The 22,966-nt window shown below is 48.5% G+C and overlaps 1 protein-coding gene across 4 annotated transcripts in view; it reads left to right on the top strand.

The window, feature by feature from the left end:
* Positions 1–18,466: 18,466 nt before the first annotated feature.
* ATG16L1 (autophagy related 16 like 1) overlaps positions 18,467–22,966 on the top strand; it is a 30,037-nt gene continuing 25,537 nt past the window's right edge. For all 4 annotated transcript variants that reach the window (XM_060241945.1, XM_060241944.1, XM_060241943.1 and 1 more), the window contains exon 1: positions 18,467–18,933. In XM_060241945.1, the coding sequence (XP_060097928.1) occupies positions 18,819–18,933 (115 nt within the window). In that variant the 5' untranslated portion in view covers positions 18,467–18,818. The remainder of the gene's footprint in view (positions 18,934–22,966) is intronic.

The following is a 22,966-nucleotide window of genomic DNA, read 5'->3' as shown; positions in this document are numbered from 1 at the left end:
GCAGCCATCGGCTCAGTGGTGTGCAGTGCTCAAATGAGAGAGCAGGAAATGGTTGCCAACCTATGGGGGTCTGGAGATCTCTTAGAATTACAACTATCTCCAGACTATGAAAATCAGTTAGAGCTGTGTCAACACTAGGCTTCCCAATCCCCAGGTCCCAGCGGGGGATCCCCCGGTTTTACAGGCTTCCCCCCCCCCAGCCAGCTGGCCGGTGGGGGAAGCCCCTCCCCCACAGCCATTATGCACCTCCATGAACAATTCCCATAGGGAATGATGGGGAATTGATCTGCGGGTATCGGGGGCTCTGGGGGGGCTGTTTTTTGAGGTAGAGGCGCCAAATTTTCAGTATAGCATCTAGTGCCTCTCCCCAAAATACCCCTCAAGTTTCAAAAGGATTGGACCAGGGGATCCAATTCTACGAGCCCCAAAAGAAGGTGCCCCTATCTTTCATTATTTTCTATGGAAGGCATTTTAAAAGGTGTGCTGTCCCTGGCTCCACCCCCAAAGTCCCCAGATATTTCTTGAATTGGACTTGGCAACCCTAGTCAACACTGGCCAAGAATTACATGGCGTGTAGGGTGTAGAGTTGCCAATTCTGGGTTGGGAAACTCCAAGAGATTTGGGGGTGGATCCTGAGGAGGATGGTGTTCAGGGAGTGACTTCACCAGTGTATAGTCCCATAGAGTCCCACCCTCTAAAGCAGCCATTTTCTCCAGAAGAACTGATTTCTGTAGTCTGGAGACAAACTGTATTCCCAGGAATGCTACCGGCCCTACCTGGAGGCTGGCAACTATAACAGGATGTCATGGCAGGTGTACCACACTGTGTAATACTGAAGGATGAAGCATAATGCATCCCTGCCATAATAGCAGCAGCAAATGGCATCGGAACAGATGGGCATTGCACTGCCACACCTAGAATTGCCAATTCCCAGTTGGGGCCAAGGGATGCTCCAGTTTGGAGATCCTCCCCCCACTTCTGGATTATCAAAAAGTGTGGGGACGAAAATGTCTGCTGGGCACTCCATTATTCCCTATGGAGACCAATTCCTATAGGATATAGTGGGAAATTGATCTGTAAATAGCTGGGGCTCTTGAAGGGCTGTTTTTTGAGGTAGAGACATAAAATTTTCAGTATAGCACCCGGTGCCTCTCCTCAAAACACCCCCAGGTTTCAAAAAGATTGGACCAGAGAGTCCAATTCTATGAGCCCCAAAAGAAGGTGTCCCATCCTTCATTATTTCCATATGCGGGAAGCCATTTAAAAGGAGTTTATTGGCAGAACTCTCTACAGAGTTCAGTGCTTATCACACCCTTGCTCCTGGCTCCAACCCCAAGGTCTCCTGGCTCCACATCCAAAGTCCCCAGATATTTCTTGAGACAGACTTGGCAACTCTAGCCACACCTCATCTCTGTAGCACTTCCTGCTGTCACTGACCCCTCACCCCCTCTCCCTCTTCTAAGGTTGCCAGCCTCCAGGTGGAGCCTGGAGATCTCCCACTTTTACAACTGATCTCCAGCTAGCAGAAATTAGCTCCCCTGAAGAAAATGGCTGCTTTGAAGGGTGGACTCTATGGCATTATACCATGCTGAGGCCCCTCCCCTCCTCAAACCCCACCATCTCTCAGATCCGCCCCCAAAGTCTCCAGGTATTTTCCAACACAGACCTGGCACCCTTACTTTCCCTCCATGGTATCTGCACAAAAGATCTAATATAACAGAATGTGGGAGGCCCACAAACTGTGCTCAGAATGAACATAGCAGCATGTGAATGCTCCCATTTAAATTGGAGGCTTTCAAGTCCACACGTGGAAGCCGCCAAAATTCAGAAATTGTGGAAACTCCTTATTGGCTTGCCCTGTCCTGGTCTTGGAAGTTAAGCAGGGTTGGACCTGGTCTGTATTTGGACAGTTCTGAGTCATTATGCAGAAGCAGGCAATAGCAAGCTACTTCAGAAAATCTTATGGGGTCACCATAAGTTGGCTGTGAATTGGTGGCACTTTCCTCCACCACCACCATTTTTGGCTTGTCAGCATTTTCATCTTCCTACAACGGGCTGGATCCAGATTCCCGACTAGTATTTGTGCCTTTAGAAACACTATTTCTAGGACTTGTCATGATTAAAAACTAGTTGGGAAACATTTGTTGGGATCCAAACAATTATTTTGAAAGCAATATTTTGGGGTCCATATTTTTCTAGGTTGGGCATACCAGATACTCCTGAATCAGACATCAGAACTGATAGAACCGTTGTAAAGCATGGAAGTAGACTACAAGTTTAAGAACTTTAAATCAAGATCATGTAAGTAAGAAGAAATTCTGCCCCAATCATTAATATTATTAATATAAAGTCAGCTGTTAAGTTGTAACATTCTGTTACTTGAATTACCTTTTTATTTTAAAAATGCCTGAAGCAATTTTGGGGACAGTGAGTGTAATGTGGTTAATAAGCATGGTGGTGGCCACAGGCAATGCAAAATATATATGGCAAGTGTAAAACCAATTCCTCACTAGGCTTATTCCAGCATTGGAGCTGTTCCCCCACCCCCAACACTTCTATCCAATTTCACACAAGCTGCCCCGGGGCTGTGATTTGCCCAGGCCTGGGGCTAGGGGTTCTGCGCCCCCCCCCACACTGCAAGCTCCCTTTATGGAGGTCATTGTGATGTCATTGTGCAGATGGCAAGTGGGGGGGGGGGGGTGAGAGAGTGATGGGTGGCACACAAGAGTGCTGCTGCACAGCCACTTTCTCCTTGCACTACGCTCTTTGGAGGCTTCCAAGGAAGCTGCCAAAGAGTTCATTGTTTTAGCGGCACCCAGCCACTTTTGGGTTGAAAGTGGCTGAGCAGTGCCTTCAGAAGATGCCACTCAGCCGCTTTCAACCCGAAAGCAGCTGGGCACTGCTAAAACAGGCTTTCTTGGAGAGCTCTGTGTGGGCAAGGGGGAGTAAGGGGGCCCCCAGGCAGGATAGCGCCCCAGGCAGCCGCCTACCCTGACGACTCCCCCACACAGGCCCTGGACTTGCCTCTCCTCTTTCCTGCAGTAAACCATAATTTCTGCTTGCCACAGGAAAGAGGAGGGGCAAGTCGCAGCTTCACAGTAGCTTGTGCAAAATTGGATGGAAGTGTTGGGGGAGAAGGGAGAACTCCGATACCAGAACAAGCCTAGTGGGGAATCAGTCTGAGTGTAATGTGGAGGTAAATTCATCACTCGGTGTAGAATCCATGAAACATTGTTAATTGTCCAATAAAATACTCAGTTTTTCTTTCTAGGACCCCAGGCAATTATTCAGATCTCGAAAAACAACTAGGGTCAGCCCAGGTCAGTATTTGGATGGGAGACCTCCAAAGAATACCAGAGCTGCAAGGCAGAGGCAAGCAATGGCAAACCACCTCAGAGGTTTGTAACAAATTACACATAGGAAGACTCAGAGGTGTGCAAGCATTATTGTAGACTCATTATTATAGACTCGGAAAGCCTTGCCTTGAAACCCCTATATGGGTAGCCATAAGTCAGGTGCAGTTTAATGGCAAAAAAGGAGAGGCAAATATTAATAATAATAGTTCAGTATAAAATAATTATGTACAGCTTCATATAAAGATCCATCCCATTAATGAGGAGGAGCTTGATGTGACTTAAGGAAGAGTATTGTCACATTTGTTCAATATTACCGGTGTGCAAGCATTATTGTTTTTGCAACCCACTTGCGAGTTGAAGGAACAAATGGTAAATATAGTATAATATGGCAACTGGAAGAGAAAACAACAAAAACCCCAAATCCACATCATTACAATTGGTTAAGAACATTTGGACTTTGCTATTTTCGCTCTGCTTTTCTTTCCTGCAAATTTTATTTACAATCCAAGTCGGCACCAGATTCAATAGACAGCACAACAAAAGCTGGGATATAGACAATACAAGAATTCATTCACCCACACAGTCTTATCTGCTGACTTATGATGAAATATGCATACATTTGGTCTTAATGATAAATGTGCTTTTCTTTCCCAATTATGCCTAATTTTGTTTTTCAGCTGGCAACAGCAAGCAAAAGGAGTTTTGCCCAACATAACTCAATTAAAGCTGATCATACTTGAGTGATTCAGCAGCGTCCAATTAGGCAACATTTTGCATAATTCATAAGGGTGCTTTAAAGCTTTTTAAAAATATATTCACTTAATTTTTGAGTAAGTTGTATATAAACAAGCATATGGAGAACACTAACAGGACTGCTGAAATATTTCTGCTGGTCGTGGATTTTAATATACCACCAATTTTAAGCTAAGCATTCTTATTGTGATCAATAAATATATATGTCTAGTTAGGACTCAATACAAAATTAGAGCTCTATTGTGCCAGGCAATATACACAGAAAGGCAAAAGACAGTTTGCAGTCCTTTCACAGTCAATTAGTGGGCATGTAATCATCATGGTACAGTTGAGGTGCGGATAACTTAGTTGACCAGGGTCAGACATACAAGGGTGAACAAAGAACCCAGGGGTCATCAGTTCTACTGAAAATGAAGATCTTATTTGTAAGGCTATCTTTTAGCTGGCAGGAAGTGTTATGGTAATACTAAGTAAGCACTTCTAATTTGTAAACTGCCTTGTTTTTTCAGTTGCTTAGTTTATTTCCTCACTCACTATTACAAGAGTCCAGGGTTGGGGTTGAAGAGTCCAGAGTTGGAGTTGAGTTGATAGGTCTATAGTGTCTGGGTTTTACATAGACCCCTAAGAGAGAGGGGGGGAATCTTTATGCTATTTATACTCCATAAAGATAAATATTTATTTATTTATTTATTTATTTATAAATATTTATTTATACCCCTCCCTCCCCGCCAAGGCAGGCTCAGGGCGGCTTACAGGCATGGCAAAGCCATTGAACAATAAAACAGTTATACAATTCAATAAAATTACAAATCTGAAACTGATGTGGGCAAATTACAGCATTGGGGTCATATACAATCTGTATTATCCTTTTATTCAGCCTTTAGTTTGCCTAACAATTTGTCAAGAGCAGCACTGGACTGCAACACCAACTAGCAAGCCTGTGCTCCTGGGAAACTGTTAAATGGCTTGAGGGTCAAGTGCCATATAGACCCATAATGAACAGCAGAGAAGGGGAAAAGGCCATATCTACATTTGAACTGGCTTCCAGCTTGGAGCCCTCGAAATCCAGCAAAGACCAAGCCCTCAGCCTGAACAATGGACCCTCCTCTGTTCTAGAGTGTATAAGCTTCCCATGGTATACAGTAGCCTGTACACTATAGAATGTACATGTGCACTATAGTATGCACATGCCTGGTGGTGGGCCAATGAAAAAGGAGGATCTGCAAGTTATGTCTCACCATCTCACTGGAATGGGGGCTGATCAACTCAGAAAACTACATCTGACTATTTCACTGGAACAGGAGCTGTTTGGATATATGGACGTGCCTGGGACAGTAATAATAATAATAATATTTTATTTATACCCCACCCTCCCCGCCAAGGCAGGCTCAGGGCGGCTTACCATGGCGGCAAAGCCATTGAACAATAAAACAGTTATACAATTCAATAAAATTACAATTTACTATTAAATTTTTACATAATCTAAAACAATCTAAAAACAGTCTAAAATAGCTCTATTCGGTGTTATCTCAGTTATTAATATTTGTGATGGCGTGATGTTTATTTCAAGCTCCATCTTGAAAGGCTAGCCGGAAGAGGGCGGTTTTGCACGCCCTACGGAATTGACTAAGGTCCCGTAGGGCCCGCACATCTTCTGGCAGCTGGTTCCACCATTGGGGTGCTTTTATAGAGAAGGCCTGTTCTCTAGTTATTTTTAGTTTGGCCTCCTTTGGCCCAGGTACTTCTAGGAGATTTTGTGAGCTAGATGGTAGTGCTCTCTGGGGAACATATGGAGAGAGGCGGTCCCTAAGGTAGACAGTTCCTCGGCCATATAGGGCTTTAAAGGCAATAACCAGCACCTTGTAACGAACTCGGTAAACAATTGGCAGCCAATGCAGCTCCCGCAGCCTAGCCTGCACATGTTCCCACCGGGGTAGGCCCAATAGCAGTCTGGCTGCTGCGTTCTGCACTAGCTGCAGTTTCCGGGTTCGGCACAGGGGCAGCCCCATGTAGAGGGCATTACAGTAGTCTAGCCTCGAGGTGACCATTGCATGGATCACTGTTGCCAGGTCACTGCGCTCCAGGAAGGGAGCCAACTGCCTCGCCCGCCTAAGATGAAAGAAGGTGGATTTGGCAGTGGCTGCCACCTGGGCCTCCATTGTCAGGGAAGACTCCAGTAGCACTCCCAAGCTCCTGACCCTGCGCACTGGTACCAGTGACGCACCGTCAAAAGCAGGAAGGGAGATCCCTCCATTCGGAGCACCGCGTCCCAGGCACAGGACCTCCGTCTTCGCTGGATTCAATTTCAACCCACTCGACCTGATCCAATCTGCTACGGCCTGCAGCGCCTGGTCCAAATTTATAAGAACATCAACAGCCCAGCCGCCCATCAATAGATAGAGCTGGGTGTCATCAGCGTACTGGTGGCACCCCAGCCCATACCTCCGGGCAATCTGGGCAAGGGGGTGGATGTAAATGTTAAATAACATCGGGGAGAGAACTGCTCCCTGAGGCACCCCACAATTAAGTAGGTGCCTCCGGGACAGCTCCCCCCCAATTGCCACCCTTTGTCCCCGACCCTCCAGGAAAGAGGAAAGCCACTGCAAGGCTAACCCCTGAATCCCTGCGTCGGCGAGGCGGCGGGTCAGCAGCCAGTGGTCGACCATATCGAACGCAGCCGAAAGGTCTAACCAGTAGCCAAAGGGGTCATCATAGTAGTCATCAAGTCCTGCCATGCATACTTTGTAAAGGTCTGGGAGGTGGCCAAGGACTTGCTGGCCTTTTGACTGGGGGAGGGGCAAGGAGAGCCCCAGGTGAGCAAGCAGACCTCACTCACCCAGGGCTCTCCTTTTTTGCATTGGGCTGCTGCTGGGGGTGTCACATGTGGGCACTCTGGTTTTAGGGCAAAACTCTATGGTATGAGGGTGATTTCACCACAGTTTTGCTCTCAAACCAGAGCATCCCCATGCAACATCCTCAACATGATGACACTGCATTGGCAACTTCATACAGTGATGCTGCTGTTTGGGGATGAAACCCCTCTCTCCTCCAAGAAGGCTCCCTCCCTCCTCCCTGCTGGTGAAAGGTAAGGATTGGCAACCCTATGTAGATTTAGGGTTGCCATGTCCCTCCCAGCAAATGGGGGGTGTTGGGGGAATTTACTAGGAGAGAGAGGCCCAGGCTTAGATTTGCCAATTCCCAGGTGGGAGCAGGGGATCCCCTGGTTTGGAGGTCCTCCCCCTGCTTCAGGGTCATCAGAAAGCGGGGAGGGGGGGAACTGTCTGCTGGGTACTCTATTATTCCCTATGGAGACCGATTCCCATAGGTTATAATGGAAAATTGATCTGCGGGTATCTGAGGCTCTGAAGGGACTGTTTTTTTAAGGTAGAGGCACCAAATTTGCAAAGCATCCAATGCCTCTCCTCAAAAGACTCGCCAAGTTTCAAAAAGATTGAACCAGAGGGTCCAAATCTATGAGCCCTCAAAGAAGGTGCCCCTATTCTTCATTATTTCCAATGGAGGGAAGGCGCATAGTTCCTTTGAACGTGATGGCCAGCGCTTCCTTTGAAGTTCAATTATACTTGTCACAACCTTGCTTCTGACTCCACCCCCAATGTCTCCTGGCTCTGCCCCAAAGTCTTCTGACTCCACCCCCAAAGTCCCCAGATATTTATTGAATTGGACGTGGCAACCCTACCCAGACTGCATCGTGTGTTTGCCATATGAACATACAAACTATATGTATGTTACATGTTAAAAAGTAAATTAGTTGGATGGGAAAAACTTCTGGGAAATAAATGCCCTCTTTTTGGCCCAGGCTTATAACAATTAGAATGATTAACAGACATTCTCACATTTTGACATATTACTGTTTTATTGCTTTCGCATGCTCATGCTACCCAGAACAAAGGTTTGCTCAATTTATTAATCTTACTATTCTGTCATAGGATCTTAAATTTGTACCATTTTGCATTCTAAACCACTGCCTACCAGCTATATATAGCCCTGCTCATTGTACCTGATCCCTCATCTGATTAAGTGTGCTTGGAGAACACAAAAGCTTATGTTCTGAATAAAACTTTGTTGGTCTTAAAGGTACACTTGACTCCTACTTTGTTCTATTGCTGGCCTTTTGACTGTGGGGGGGTGGCCAAGGAGAGCCCCAGGTGAGTGAGGCCTGCTTGGGCTGGCTGAATCTCTAGTCAGCCCAAGCAGTGTAAGCCAAAATGCCCTCCAAAGAGGTTGGGGAATTGACAGGTGGGCAACTTTGGCTCAAAAGGACCTAGAATCTATGTATACAGGATTCCACTTCCAGAAATTATTGCTAAATTTACCAAGGAAACTTATTAAGTAAAACAATTATGAATTTATTACAGAAAAATATAGAACACACATACAAGACAATAGATACATATAACACACATACAGACCTAATAAAAATAGAAATGCATAGAGGTAACATAAGGATGGACAAACAGGGTGATAATTACCGATCGTAGTTTTCGAGGAAGGCTCCAATGGCGACAAACTAGGGCAATGGGGGAAGGGACCCTCAACTGATCAGGAATCGGGGATGTATCTAAGCAGCAGGAATGGGGTACTGCTAGATGCACACATGCAGAATGTTGGGTCAGAGGTTATAAAGTCGACCTTGACCTCTAAGGGGGTAGGAGGTTCAGGAGCGGATGGCAGGTGGTCAGCTGGTACATGACCTCAGAAAAAGGGGCGGCTCTGCAATGACCATAAAGGCTGGACTTGTGCGGTAGTCAATGGCCAGTTTATTAGGGGCACCTGATTGGATACCCATACCTGGCCAATGAGCGGACCTGGCCCTGGTTACCTGATTGGGCTTCCAGGTAACAATGGGCAAGGGGGAGGCGCTAGTGTGACAGGCATGGGTGGAGGTGATTAAACAAGCTATCCAAACTTATCTATAAGTGACAATAGAGGGTCAAATTGATATCTAAGGTGACACCTGTCACGACTCGAGCCTCGGGTAGGAGATGGCTGCTGGCGTCCCGGCAGTCAGCCAGAACTCTTGCAGCCGGCTGAGGTTTTCAGGGAGCAGCACAGGCGTTATCTTAAACAGTCTAATTAGTCAAAACCATAAATCAGTCCGAGCTGCGCCGGCCCCCTGGGTCCCACAACGATGGGACCGATGCCACAGGGACGGGCTCGAAACACTCTATAACCCCTCAAAAGAACAGCAGTCTAGCTCGCTTCCCCCGAGCCCTGCCGCCATAAGCCTCAAGGGGGCTCATTTTGCGGCATCTCCCGGCGGGAGGGTGGCACCCGCACGGGACACATATCAAATGAAAGAGGGGGCGCAGGGCTATCAGAAACAGCCGGCGGAGGGAGTCGGGAGACCACCCCACTGGGGGATCCACACCCCGAAAGTGATGAAGGTGGCGCAGATAGAGCCAACAGAGCAAACAGGACAAAATAAATAGGCTGCATTATGCAGCACAGTTGAGAAAGTGCCTTATCCCATATACTGATGAAGTATATACAGGATTTCAGAACAAAATTGTTTCCGGCGGTGATATTTGGGGGGGTTTTGGGGATGTCACAGGAAGTGCTGTGAAGTCACTTCCTGTTTCCGGCAGTGGCATTTGGGGGAAATGATGTCATTTGGGGGAAATGATGTCACAAAAAGTGTTGTCACTTCCCATTTCCGGCAGGTGACGCGGGGAAGTGATGTCACAGGAAGTGATGTCACTTCCTGTTTCCTGTGGTGGCATGACGTCACCGGAAGTGACGTCACTTCCTGTTTCTGGTGGCGTGCGCGCTTTGCGCGCGCGCGCCCCTACCTTCCCCCCCCCCCAACGTGTCCCTGGCTGGCCTTCAGACATTATGGTCACCCTACCGACCAGCCACACTACAAAACCTGATCCTGTTGTGCCTGCGTATTGATGGGCGGCTGCAGAGTCGCCGCCAGAAACAGAAAGGGAGCCACGCCCCAGCAAGGGTCCCCACAGCTGCTCCCGCTCCAGGTATCACCGCTCTTCCTCCAGCTGCGGAACCCATGCAGCTGGGCGTCGCCCGCCCTCGCCTGACTCCCGAGGAGAAGACCCGGCGGCGCAACTGCAATTTGTGCCTCTATTGTGGCGAGGCCGGACATTTTGCAGGTACCTGCCCGGCCAAATTAAAGCGTCCCACAAGCTCTGCTGCCCCGGTAAAACGCCAGCCCCAGGTCTAGTTGGAGCTCCCGGCCTGGGGCACTTCTTGAGGTCCTCCAGCTCCGTCTATCCACCACACACCCCGTTCCTGATTCCGATTCGTCTTCAGCTCCCCGATGGTCGGTGGATTTTTGTACATGCCATGTTGGACTCCGGGGCTGCCTGCTGCTATATGGACAACCTCTTCGCCAAGGAGCATGGCATCCCCATCCGGGAAAAGAAGATCCCTACCCTGGTCGAGGCTGTAGACGGGCGTCTGCTGCGCTCTGGACCCGTCATTCACGAGACTCAACCACTCGTCCTATGGTTCCAGCAACACCAAGAGGAACGAACCTTTGACCTGGCCCGCATGCCACGATTTCCCGTCATCCTAGGCCTTTCCTGGCTTCAGGCTCACAACCCTCATGTGGACTGGGTACGAGACCTGCAATTTCCAAGTACCCCTGCGTCACGATCCACTCTGCATCCGGGTCCGGTCCCTGTGCCTCCCGATAGTCCATCCAGCTCCTCGCTCCCCACCATTCTCCTGGGGGCCGCCACCACACTACCCGCTCCCTACCAGGAGTTCGCAGATGTCTTTGACGAAAAGGAGGCAGACCAGCTCCCCCCACATCGGCCCTACGATTGTGCCATTGACCTGATGCCCGGCGCCCCGTTACCAGCGGGCCGCCTATACCCCATGGCGGACCCGGAGCTGGCTGCCCTATGGGAGTACTTGGAGAAGAACTTGGCCCGCGGGTTCATTCGACCATCCACCTCACCATTGTCCTCACCTGTCCTGTTCGTGAAAAAGAAAACAGGAGACTTACGGCTCTGCAATGACTACCGGGCACTCAACAAAATCACCATCCGGAACCGTTACCCTCTTCCACTGATCCCGGAGCTCTTCGATCGTGTAAAAGGGGCTACCATTTACACCAAGCTCGATCTCCGAGGGGCCTACAACTTGGTCCGTATTAAAGCTGAGGACGAGTGGAAGACCGCTTTTGGTACCAGGTATGGCCAGTACGAACACCTGGTCATGCCATTTGGGCTCACAAATGCCCCTGCCGTGTTCCAATGGTTCATGAACGACGTGTTCCGCGGCCTTCTGGACCGGTTCCTGATTATTTACCTGGATGACATCTTGATCTATTCCACCTCCGTGCAGGAACACGTCCAACACGTACGACAGGTGCTACAGCGGCTCAGAGTTCACCGCCTTTATGCTAAGCTGGAAAAATGCGCCTTCCATCTCCCGTCGGTCGAGTTCTTGGGTCACATCATCTCTCCCCAAGGGACTCAGATGGATCCAAGGAAGGTTGACGCCATCCTTCAGTGGCAAACCCCCCAGAATCGGAAGGACGTCCAGCGCCTCCTGGGCTTCGCCAACTACTACCGGCAGTTCATCGCTGGATACGCCAACCTAACCAAGCCCTTGACTCGGCTCCTCCGTCCCAAGGAACCTTTCCAATGGACCCTGGAAGCTGACCAGGCATTCCGCAACCTCAAGCGCCGTTTCTCCTCCAGTCCCCTCCTGAGATACCCTGATCCCCGCCTACCCTTCATGGTGGAAGCAGACGCCTGCAGTGTGGCCATCGGGGCCGTGCTCTCCCAGCGGGACGACCCCAGTCAGCCATGGCAGCCCTGCGCGTACTACTCCCGGCAGCTCTCCATCGCCGAACGCAACTATACGATATGGGAAAGAGAACTCTTGGCCATCAAGGTGGCTTTCGAGGTTTGGCGTCACCACCTTGAAGGGGCAAGACACCCGGTCCAAGTATTCACGGACCACCGAAACTTAGAACACCTGCAGACCACCCGCCGGCTGAACCAACAACAAATTCGGTGGTCCCTGTTCTTCTCCCGGTTCAACTTCACCATCTCATACATCCCGCACACCCAAAACCAGAAAGCCGACGCTCTGTCCCGCCGACCAGATTATGGCACCCCAAGCGCTACAGAAGCCCCCAAGGCTAGCATCCTGCCACCTACGGTCTTTGCCACCACCCTGACTGTACCAGCCTTGGTGGCCGAGATACAGGCCAGTCAGGCTACAGACCCCTGGGCCCAAAAGCACCTGCAGGAACCACAGCAAGATACTGAAGGAGAATTGACCACCCGGGATGGGCTGCTCTACCATCGGGAGCAGTTATACGTCCCTCCTGGGCCTCTCCGATCCTGCATCCTCCGCCTCACCCACGATGCACCCCCGGCCGGCCACTTCGGGCAACACAAAACAGCCCATCTGCTGACCAGAGACTTTTGGTGGCCCCGTGTCCGAGCGGACATCAGTCGGTACGTGGCTTCATGTGCCGCCGGGCTAAGAACATACCTGCCAAGCCCTCCGGTCTCCTGCAGCCCCTTCCTACTCCCTCCGGTCCCTGGGACGTTGTGTCCATGGACTTCATCGTGGATCTGCCCCGATCCCAGGGGCACACGTGCATCTTCGTCGTGGTGGATCTATTCACCAAGATGGCTCATAATGTCCCCTGCGCCAAAGTACCGTCGGGACCAGAAACCGCCCAGCTATATCTGGCCCACGTTTTTCGCCTACACGGGCTACCCAAGCAGATTGTTTCGGATCGGGGCCCGCAATTTACCTCCCGCTTTTGGCAGGCTTTCCAGCAAGGTCTGGGGACGGAGCTCCATTTATCTTCCGCATACCATCCCCAGACCGATGGCCAGACTGAACGCACCAATGCAACCCTGGAACAGTACCTACGCTGTTACACCAGTTACCAACAAGATAACTGGGCCTCCCTGCTACCACTGGCGGAGTTCGCCTACAACAATGCCGTACATAGCTCCACACAGACCACACCGTTTGCGGCCAACTACAGACAGCACCCCCGATTTTTCCCTCCGCTCGGCCCCTCCGCTGATGTCCCCGCAGCAGACAACCGGATAGAGGAACTTCATGCGCTCCATGACCTCCTGCGCGCCCAGCTTCAGCACGCCAAAGACGCGTATAAACTGGCCGCAGATTGGCATCGCCAAGAAGGACCATCCCTCAAGGTCGGGGACTCAGTCTGGCTCTCTACCCGGTATCTCCGGACCCCTGGCCAGTCCTCCAAGCTAACTGCGCGCTTCATCGGCCCGTTCCCGATCGAGGCACAAATCAACCCTGTGGCGTTCCGCCTACGCCTTCCAGTCCACCTCCGGGTACGCCTTCGCTGGTCGGCGGTGGTCCCGGAAGGCCTTCCAGAGGCTCTGGAAGGCCTTCCGGGACCAGCGCCGGGTGCTCCGCGGCCTCTCCGCGGCCTCCGCTGGTCCCTGGAGGCCCTCCAGAGACTCTGGAGGGCCTCCAGGGAGCAGCGGAGGCCGCGGAGAGGCCTTCGCTGGTCGGCGGTGGTCCCGGAAGGCCTTCCAGAGGCTCTGGAAGGCCTTCCGGGACCAGCGCCGGCTGCTCCGCGGCCTCTCCGCGGCCTCCGCTGGTCGCTGGAGGCCCTCCAGAGTCTCTGGAGGGCTTCCAGCGACCAGCGGAGGCCACGGAGAGGCCTCCACCACCGCCGCCAGGCCCCGCGCGCGGGCGGGAAAGGCGGCGAGTGAGGGAGGGAGACTCTGGAGGGCCTGGGAATCCCCCCAAATTATACCTCATCTCCAGACTACAGAGCCCAGTTCCGTGGAGAAAATGGATGCTTTGAAGGGTGGACTCTGGCACTGTACCTCACGGCAGTTTCTGTCCTCCACAGGTTCTACCCCCAAATCTCCAGAAGTTCCCAAACCTGGAACTGGCAACCCTAGGGTCGCCAAGTCCAATTCAAGAAATATCTGGGGACTTTGGGGGTGGAGTCAAGAGACTTTGGGGTTGGGGCCAGGATACATTGGGGGTGGCGTCATGAGCAAGGTAGGAACAAGTACAATTGAACTCTAAAGGGAGTTCTGGCCATCACATTGAAAGGAACTGCATACCTTTTCAATGCCTTCCCTCCATTAGAAATAATGGATAGGGGCACCTTCTTTGGGGGCTCATAGAATTGCCCCCCCTGGTCCAATCATTTTGAAACTTGGAAGGTGTGTTCAGGAAAGGCATCAGATGCTATGCTGCAAATCTGGTGCCTCTACCTCAAAGAACATCCCCCCTAGAGACCCGCAGATCAATTGCTCATTATTCCCTATGGGAATTGTTCTCCATAGGAAATAATAGAGTGCCCAGTAAACATTTCCCTCCCCCCCCCACTTTCTAAAGCAGGGGGAGGTCCTCCAAACTGGGGAATCCCCTGCCCCCCCCCCCCTCACACTCTCTCTCTCTCTCACACACACTTACTGGGTCTGGTTCCTCCACAACTTTACTTGCTCTGAAAACGAAAGCAAAACAAACGGAGGGTCTGTGCTCTGACGAAACTGCTGCTGACCCTTCCCCATGAAGTACTTCCTGTTTCCTGCTCAACTTTAAAGGCACACATTTTAAAAACAGACCTGTTTGCAGGTTTCTAAACCTGCCGGAGCTCTAGAGGTATATGGTGACTGTGGGGGCGGGGCTTCCCCCAGCCGGCCAGCTGACTGGGGGCGGGGGAAGCCTGTAAAACCGGGGGATCCCTGTTGGGACCTGGGGATTGGAAAGCCTGTTACCCCCCTACTGCCAGTGGCCGTGAGAGACCTGGCAATCCCATATATTAACCTAAATAAGAAGCTTTTGGATTGCTTTTTGAAAGCATGTGTGGAATTCACCTATCACTTTATTGTATAGTGGGTTCTATGCATCAGTGAGTTGAAGTATAAGTGATAACAAGCTCCTTGTTAAGTACAGCATGGTAGGTGGCTGCACTAGCAAGACTGAGAACTAGGCCAACAGGGACAAACTTATATACATCCCTGGGTTCCCGCGCAAGCACGATTTTGAGTCATTCAAACTGGAGGGGGCTTGTGATTTGTCCAGGGCAGCAGAGATTTGGATCCTGCAGCCCATTGCTCCCAAGTCCCCAAGGTCAGTCCCTATGGCTCCAATGAGCCAGGCAGGAACACCCAAAGTCTTCCCTTGAGTCCACATACATAACACACTTGATACCAAACATTATTCATATTTAAACTAAAGGCAGCAGGAAAAAATCAGTGACTGAAAAATTCCAGCAAAAAAGCTCTATGATATATATACACCAGTTATTTATTGAACCAAACACCCATTAATCTGTCATGTACTTTTTGCTCTGCTGTGCAAGACAGTGACAAAGCTTTTGTTGTGCTCTCAGAGCAGCTATTTATACACTCTTAGTCATGCTTCTTGAAATGGTGTTTTTTCGCCACCTATTAAAAATTAGAAGCATCATTAATTCCTACAAAAGACACTGAGTGCTCTCACAGTTCTGCTTCTTGGAAAAGGGAAACAGATTAATTGTATCACTTGGCATTACTCAGAGCCCTTAGGGAGATTTCAAAATCAACACTTTTAATCTCTAATCTACGATATGGGACTGCAGCAACATTCAGGTAGTTGTGTAGAGCTTTTAAAGCTGGCACAGAACCATATCAGACTTTATCAGTAACTGCTTCACTTCCGACATATCTAAATCCATATCTTAGAATATGATCTTTAAAAAAATTATAAGACCTTGGTGTTTATGTCTGTATTTGGTGGTCAGATTATGCCTGTAGGCAGGGCTTTTTTGGTAGAAAAGGTCCAGAAGGAACTCATTTACATATTTGGCCACACCCCCTGCTGTCACTATTTCACACAGGGCTTTTTTTGTAGAAAATGTAGGCGGACAGAGTGTAAACCAGACATTCTTTTAAATTTCTTACTCAGAATGCAAAACTGCTTGAGACTCTACTGTATCACTATTACAAATAATCTTCTATGTCCTGTAAAAGTCCATCCTACACTGGCTTCTGAGAAGGAAACTACTAGTTAGCAAGTTTTTTTTTTTAATCTCCTAATGTAATTTATGTATTTAGTGGGTATCACTGCCACTTTTTCCTTCATAGAATGCCCAAGGCAGCTTACAAACTCATACTCAAAACCAGTTCTTCCCAGATGGTACAGTTTGAGTCCCTGCATAAAATACAGCAGATTTAAAAGAAAAAACATTAGTTCCCCTCAGTCACCATGGCTAGTTAGTCAAGACTTATCTTTCATGAATCTATTTAATCCCCTTTTGAAGCTGTTTATTCTGGTGGCCATCACTACCTCTACATCCTCAGGCAGTAAAGTCAACATTTTAATCATGCTCCATGTAAAGTCAATCAATCACTCAATCTGTATTGCATTAGCAACAAAATGCCATAGCAACCAACAAGCAGACTCAAGTCTGTGTAAAGTAGTATTTTCTTCTGACCATCCTGAACCTACTGCCCTTCAGCTTCATTGGATGCCCTTGAGTTCTAGTATTTTGGAGAGGAAGAAAAAGTAGAGACCTTTTAAATTTTGTCTTGGACCAACACATCTGTCTTCAATTCTGCCTTTAATATGTATACAGAAGTGTGAATTAAGATGTTTTGTACTAATATGCCAACGTTTATATGTAGGTGTAACTAGAATACCTACCTGGCTCCTTCACAGAAACCTAAAGAATGGCTCTTGCCACACAAACCAATAACACTTAACAAAGGCATCTCCTCCCCAAAAGCATGGGCAGTTTGGCCTTTCACTTTACTTGGAGAATTCCTGGTGGATCACCGCCCTGGAGCACCATCTGTTCCAGAGCTTGAGGGGAAAGGGAGGAGGAACAGGGCAGCAGATTATTCTGCCCCACCTGCCAGGGAGTTAAGCAGTCTACGAGGAGTACGGGTACTTAGGGTTGCCACGTCTGTGTTGGAAAATACCTGGAGATTTTGGGGGTTGGATCTGGGATAAGGTGGAGTTTGGGGAGGGCAAGGAGGGGCCTCAGCATGGTACAGTGCCACAGCGTCTGCCCTTCAGAGCAACCATTTTATCCAGGGGAGCTCATCTCTGCCAGCTGGAGATTAGTTGTAAAAGCGGGAGATTTCCGGGCTCCAGCTGGAGGCTGGCAACCCTAGGGATATTGCAGCATCCAGCTTTCGTTGTGCAGGCCCAGGCACTGTGTAGCTGGTGAGGAGGAGCATATTAGTTGTGTTCCTTGATTATTTTGCCCTCAGGCCAGCTTGAGTGTTGCATCCCAACTAAGGAGCAGGAAATGGTGGTGTCCGACTTTGCTCTGTGTCAGCTGTGGCAAGGAGGAACAGTAGTGTGCGACCTCTTCCTCCATCCACTCTTTGGGTGCATTCATACTACACTAAATAATTCATTTTGCAACTGGATTTTTGCTATTCTTATCCTATAAAAATCTAGTTGCAAAACACATTATATAGTGTAGTATGAACGCACCCTTCCATACTCCATCAAGTGAGAGGACGAAGCCCTTTCCCTCCAGGGCCAGAATGCCCCTTCACTAAATCACTCAAAAATGAAGAAGCGAGTGGCATTACTTCAAAGGAGAGAGAAAGGGTTGTTTTATTTTCAAATTGACACCTGACCTCACATTAGGCTTAATGTAGAAGATGGCATTTGCACCATTTGCTTGACACAACAATAAACAGATTTACTGCAGCATCAAGCTGCTTCATTCCACCCCATAGTCCCCACCCCCATACATCTGTTCGTCTTTCAGATGGCCCGATTGCTTTTTGGTTTTGTTGCAATAGCTATATCCTCGCTAGCACTTAACAAAAAGCAATGGCAAAGCTAAAGGAGTCGTTACAAATAAACTACGCTTTACAACGGGAACAAAGCCTGAGATTTTCAGCAGCTTTGAAGCGAGTGGATGGGCCAGGTTTCATTCTTAAGTGCCAATACGGGGCCTTCTCCATCTCCCAAAATACTCCAGGGCCCGCTTGCGCCTTCATCTGAAAGATGATTGCTCTTTTCCTCGGAATCTACCTTTGGATCCAAATCCTTCCTAAAATGGCGATCGCAGAAGCTCCATCTCAAAGGCCCCATTATCCCTTCCTAAGATGGCGCTTAGTCAAGGTCCCTGCCTGCTGCTATTTTGTGCGGCGCCAACCATCATATTTGCCAGACTGCATAGCGACTGCCCGGCCCCCCGTCAAACCGGGCGCAGATACACAAAGGCTGACTAACACAGAGGAAGAGAGAAAGTTACGGCGCGATTAGGATGATAGGTATAGCATAGCAGGGAAGTCCGGCTGATTCTTTGTTTTTTAGGCAGGCATCTGCAATCGCGTCTCTGATGAGAATATCCTGCGAGCTCGGTATGGGAAGCCCCCTCGTGACGTCATACAACCCAGCCTACACAGTGCTTGCTTGCGGGAAGAGGGTGCGGGACTGGATGGGGGCTACGGCCCGGTTGAGGAGTGGGTGGGAGGGTCTGGCCGACTAAGGGAGGCTCCTCTTCGGTTCCGTATCGCGGTAAGCTATCCTGATGTGTGGTTCTAGGCGTCTGGGGGGTGGCCGGGTGTTTACCTCAACCAGTCCCATTGGATTCTCGGTGCTTACTTTGCCCGGTATCAGCCGCCAGGTCTCTTGAGTGGGAGCCTCCTTCTCCCGCTTCTCTCTCAGAGTCTGTCTCCCAGGCCGACTTAGCTCGATCGTGGGCAGATAAGGACGACAGTTAGAGGAACAGCCTGTAGGAAGATGTCTTCTGGGCTCAGGACAGCGAGTTTCCCCGCCTGGAAGCGCCATATCCTGAACGAGCTGAGGCAACGGGATCGGCTCCAGAGGCAGGCCTTTGAAGAAATCATCTTGCAGTGTAAGCCACACGTTTTGATAGCGACTGAAAGCGCTGAGTTTGGGTTGTGAGGGGGTGGGAAATGATGTCGTGAGCGATCAGAGAGATCAGAATAGTTTTGTTGTAATGGTTTGGGCAAAGTATGTTTTGGCTGTTGTTGATTGCTCTGCTTCTTGGACTGTGGTCCCTGGGTGACTGTCATTCGATTTGGGGGTGAATTATTGGCTTGGCTGCTATTGCTGTTTCCATCTAGGGTATTGATCCTTGCAAAGTTAGAAGCTACGAGCAAAGATTTCTGATTAATAGAGTGCCTTTCTTTGCTCTTCTTTCCTTCCCCTAACTGGCATTTCCAGTACCTGATAGTATCTACATTTGGGTCCAGATGTGGTTTTCTGATCTTTTGATAGACTCAAAATAAAATGTGGATTGATAGCTGTATGAACTGCTTTTTGTTTTCAGTTTTTCTTTGTTAAAAGGCTAGTTAGTGTACTGAATGTATGAAAGATAAAAACTTGAAACTGTTGTCTTTTTCTGAATTTGCTCATTTACCCTAAACATTCTGTGTGCACAAAAGAGACGACTTGTGGATGATCTGCAATGCTTACCTGATTGTGTTGTCCCTAAGAAGTTCTGCAGAATAGAATAAATATTTAAAGGACCCTGTGGACAGCTTTGGAATTAAGGGTTTTAAGTAGTTGGGGCACCTTTCCTATGAGGAGAGGCTGAAGAATTTGAGACATGTTGATTTAGAAAAGAGATAGTTGAGGGGGAAATGTATAGAGGTTTGTGCACAGAGTAGAGTGGATGGACAGAGACAATTTCTTTCTTCCCCAAAATACTAGAATTTGAAGATATCCAATGAAATTGATGATCAGTAGAGTCAAAATGAATAAAGGAATACTGAACAAAAGGAAATATTACTTTATACAATGAGTGATTAAAATGTGTAATTCATTGCCAGAGGATGTAGTGATGGACAGATTCAGGATCAGTCTACCAGTGGCTACTAGCTATGGTGAGTAAAGGGAATCTCCACATTCAGAGGCAGTAAACTTTTGAATGCCAGTGCCAAGAGGCAACATCTGGGGAAGATCTCAACCCGTATTCCCTGTTGTTGACTTTTCATAGTAACTTGGTAGCCACTGTGTGAGATAGGATGCTGAACTAGATGGACCAGTTCTCCATTATGCTTTGATGAATGGAAAGTGGTGTTCCAGCATCCATAGTGCTCTTAATCTGATGCAAATAGTTTATTAAATTATTTTATTAAATGAGATTTTTTTTTAGTCACCCTTCCCTGTAGAAGAAGACGACTGCAGATTTATACCCCGCCCTTCTCTCTGAATCAGAGACTCAGAGCGACTTACAATCTCCTATATCTTCTCCCCCACAACAGACACCCTGTGAGGTGGGTGGGACTGAGAGGCCTCTCACAGCAGCTGCCCTTTCAAGGACAACTCCTGAGATAGCTATGGCTTTAAGGAAAAGCCCCCTACTTTTCATACACATGGACATCGTGATCACCAGTATGGTTGCCAGGGTGCCTGGAGTTTTGACTCGCACACATCTGCTCTCTAAGAAGTGGACTTTGCCCACGGTTGCTAAGGCTTATGTGGATACTATAAGCCTCAGCTTTGCAGCAGCATTCTACATCTCTGGATGGGTGTTAGCCAGAACTACAGATGAGCTTCCAGCTGTTCCTTGTGTGCCCAGTCTTGGCCGCTTCAGTGGAAGAAGCCACGCCACCTTGAACTGTACAGGCAAACAGTTTCCAGCCTGTTTCCATGAACCAAAGGCTAACACCACCAGAATCCATCTTGTTTTCCTGACTCCATATCCAACAGCTGCTTCAACTTCTGCATAAGGCAATCAAGCATATCTTAAGCGTGGATCCTGCCAGATCACTCAAGCCTTTGTCCAACAGAACTCAGGACAAAGACTGGTGCCAGGAAGAAGACTAAAGAAGAGGAAGACCATCTTCAGCCAGAGCCAAGTTCCTTTGTACAAACTGGGTGTTACCTAGGCCACAATTTGACTCTCTATTGTCACCCTTTCAGATAAGTTCCCTAATCTTGAGTGTTCCCCACCCAGTAGTCACTTCTATTCTTCTTTCCAACTGTCACTTTAGAGCCTCCCCCCTGGTCCGTTTCAATCTGAAAGTTCTCTCAGGTACCCAGGATCCAGGCAAGTCCATTGGTCAAGAGCAAGCACCCAATTAGGTGTCACCAATGCACTTTCTATTGGCTACTGCAGTAGTCCAGCCCTTATGGTCACTGCAGAGCCTCCCCTTTCTCCTCCCCCGTACCTCCCATTCTCTGAGGGTCCATGGTAGTCTATTTAACCTCTGGCCCAGCTCCCCACATGTGTGCATCTAGCAGTACCCCAGTTCCGCTGTCTAGATCCATCCCCGATTCTGGTCACAGTTGAGGGTCCCATTTCCCCTGTCCTCTTTTGTTGCCATTGGAGCCTTCCTTGAAGACTACGATAGGTAAATATCACCCTGTTTGTCTACCCATGTGTTGTCTCTATATCTCTCTCTATATTTCCTAGGACTGTATGTATGATTGTATGAGTATTCTATCTTGTATATATGCCTATATTTTCTAGAATAAATTGTAATTATTTTACTAAATTAAAGTCCCTATTATTTTAAGCATTACTTTCTGGACGTGTATCTTGTATACATAGGTAAAAAGATCCTGAGTGAGCCAGGTGCCACCTGACAAATTCCCCAACCTCGTTTTGAGGGCATTTTGGCTTACATGGCTAACCCAAGACCATTCCAGCAGCTGTAAGTAGAGGAGTGGGGAATCAAATTCGGTTCCCCTTATAAGAGTCCGCACACTTAACCACTACACCAAGCTGGTTCAGACCGACTTACAACAAAAAGGAACAATAAATAATTCAGTTAAAATTTTAAAATACAATTAAAAACAATACAGTTCCTGAGATGGTAAGAAAAATATTTCGAAAGGCTGACTAGGGGGAAGAGGTTGTGGAGGGTGGGGAAAATATGAGAATGTCAGATTTTCTACTGTGCTATCGCTGCTCTCAACCAAATGCTTGGCAGAACATCTCTGCCTTACATGTCCTGCGGAAAGATAGTAAGTCCCGCAGGGCGTGGACATCTTCCAGCAGAGCATTCCACCAGAGAGGGGCCAGGGCCAAAAAGGCCCTGGCTGTAGTTGAGAACAGTTGCATCTCTCTTGGGCCAGGGACCACCAGGAGGTTCTTATTTACAGAGCATAATACTCTTCTGGGAGCATTGGTGGTTCTGAAAATATGTGGGTCCCTTACTGCTGAGGACCTTAAATGTCAAAAACAGAACCTTGAACCTGACCCATAGCTCCAATGGAGCTTGCACAGCACAGGCAGGATATGTCCCAGTAAGGACCCACATGACTGCATTCTGGATCAGCTGGAGCTTCCAGGTCAAGCACAAGGGTAGGCCCATGTAGAGCAAATTATAGTAGTCTATCCTGGAGGTGACCATTGCATGGATTAACTACCATGGCTAGGTTGGAGGGGGACGAGTAGTGGCAAGAACAACAAGAGCTCACAGCACCTCAGTGAATAACAATAAACAATATGCTATGTTCAAGCTCATACATGTCAAGTGTGCTGTAATGCTTAGTTAGTTTAGTCACAAACTCTGGTTCAGGAAAAGGATCCTGGGTAAAAACCATTCTGTATTCAGATGCTGCTAGCTTAAACTCTCCTTCCCCCCCCCCTTCCTTTGTTATGTAGCAATGCTTGGAAATGGGAATATGGGAACAAGATTATGGTGCCTTCTCAGAGATAGCCGGTGCTAAGGAAGCGCCCAAGGCCAGCCAAAGCTTGAGAACGATAAAGCAACAATAATGTGTGAATGTGCCCTGCATAGAGTGCCCCCCCCCCAAGGAATCCTTTTGATGTATACCTTAAATGTTTGCTCTTTGTGTATGCTTGCCAGTCTCTCAATCTGCTTCTACAGTCTTGCAACATGTTACAATAAACTAGAAACTTTTTTATCAAGAAGGTCTCGTTATTGAAACATCAGACTTGACATTACATA

This window comes from Heteronotia binoei, chromosome 6, assembly GCF_032191835.1.
Source record: "Heteronotia binoei isolate CCM8104 ecotype False Entrance Well chromosome 6, APGP_CSIRO_Hbin_v1, whole genome shotgun sequence".
Lineage (NCBI taxonomy): Eukaryota > Metazoa > Chordata > Lepidosauria > Squamata > Gekkonidae > Heteronotia > Heteronotia binoei.
This window is presented reverse-complemented; position numbering and strand designations above follow the sequence as displayed.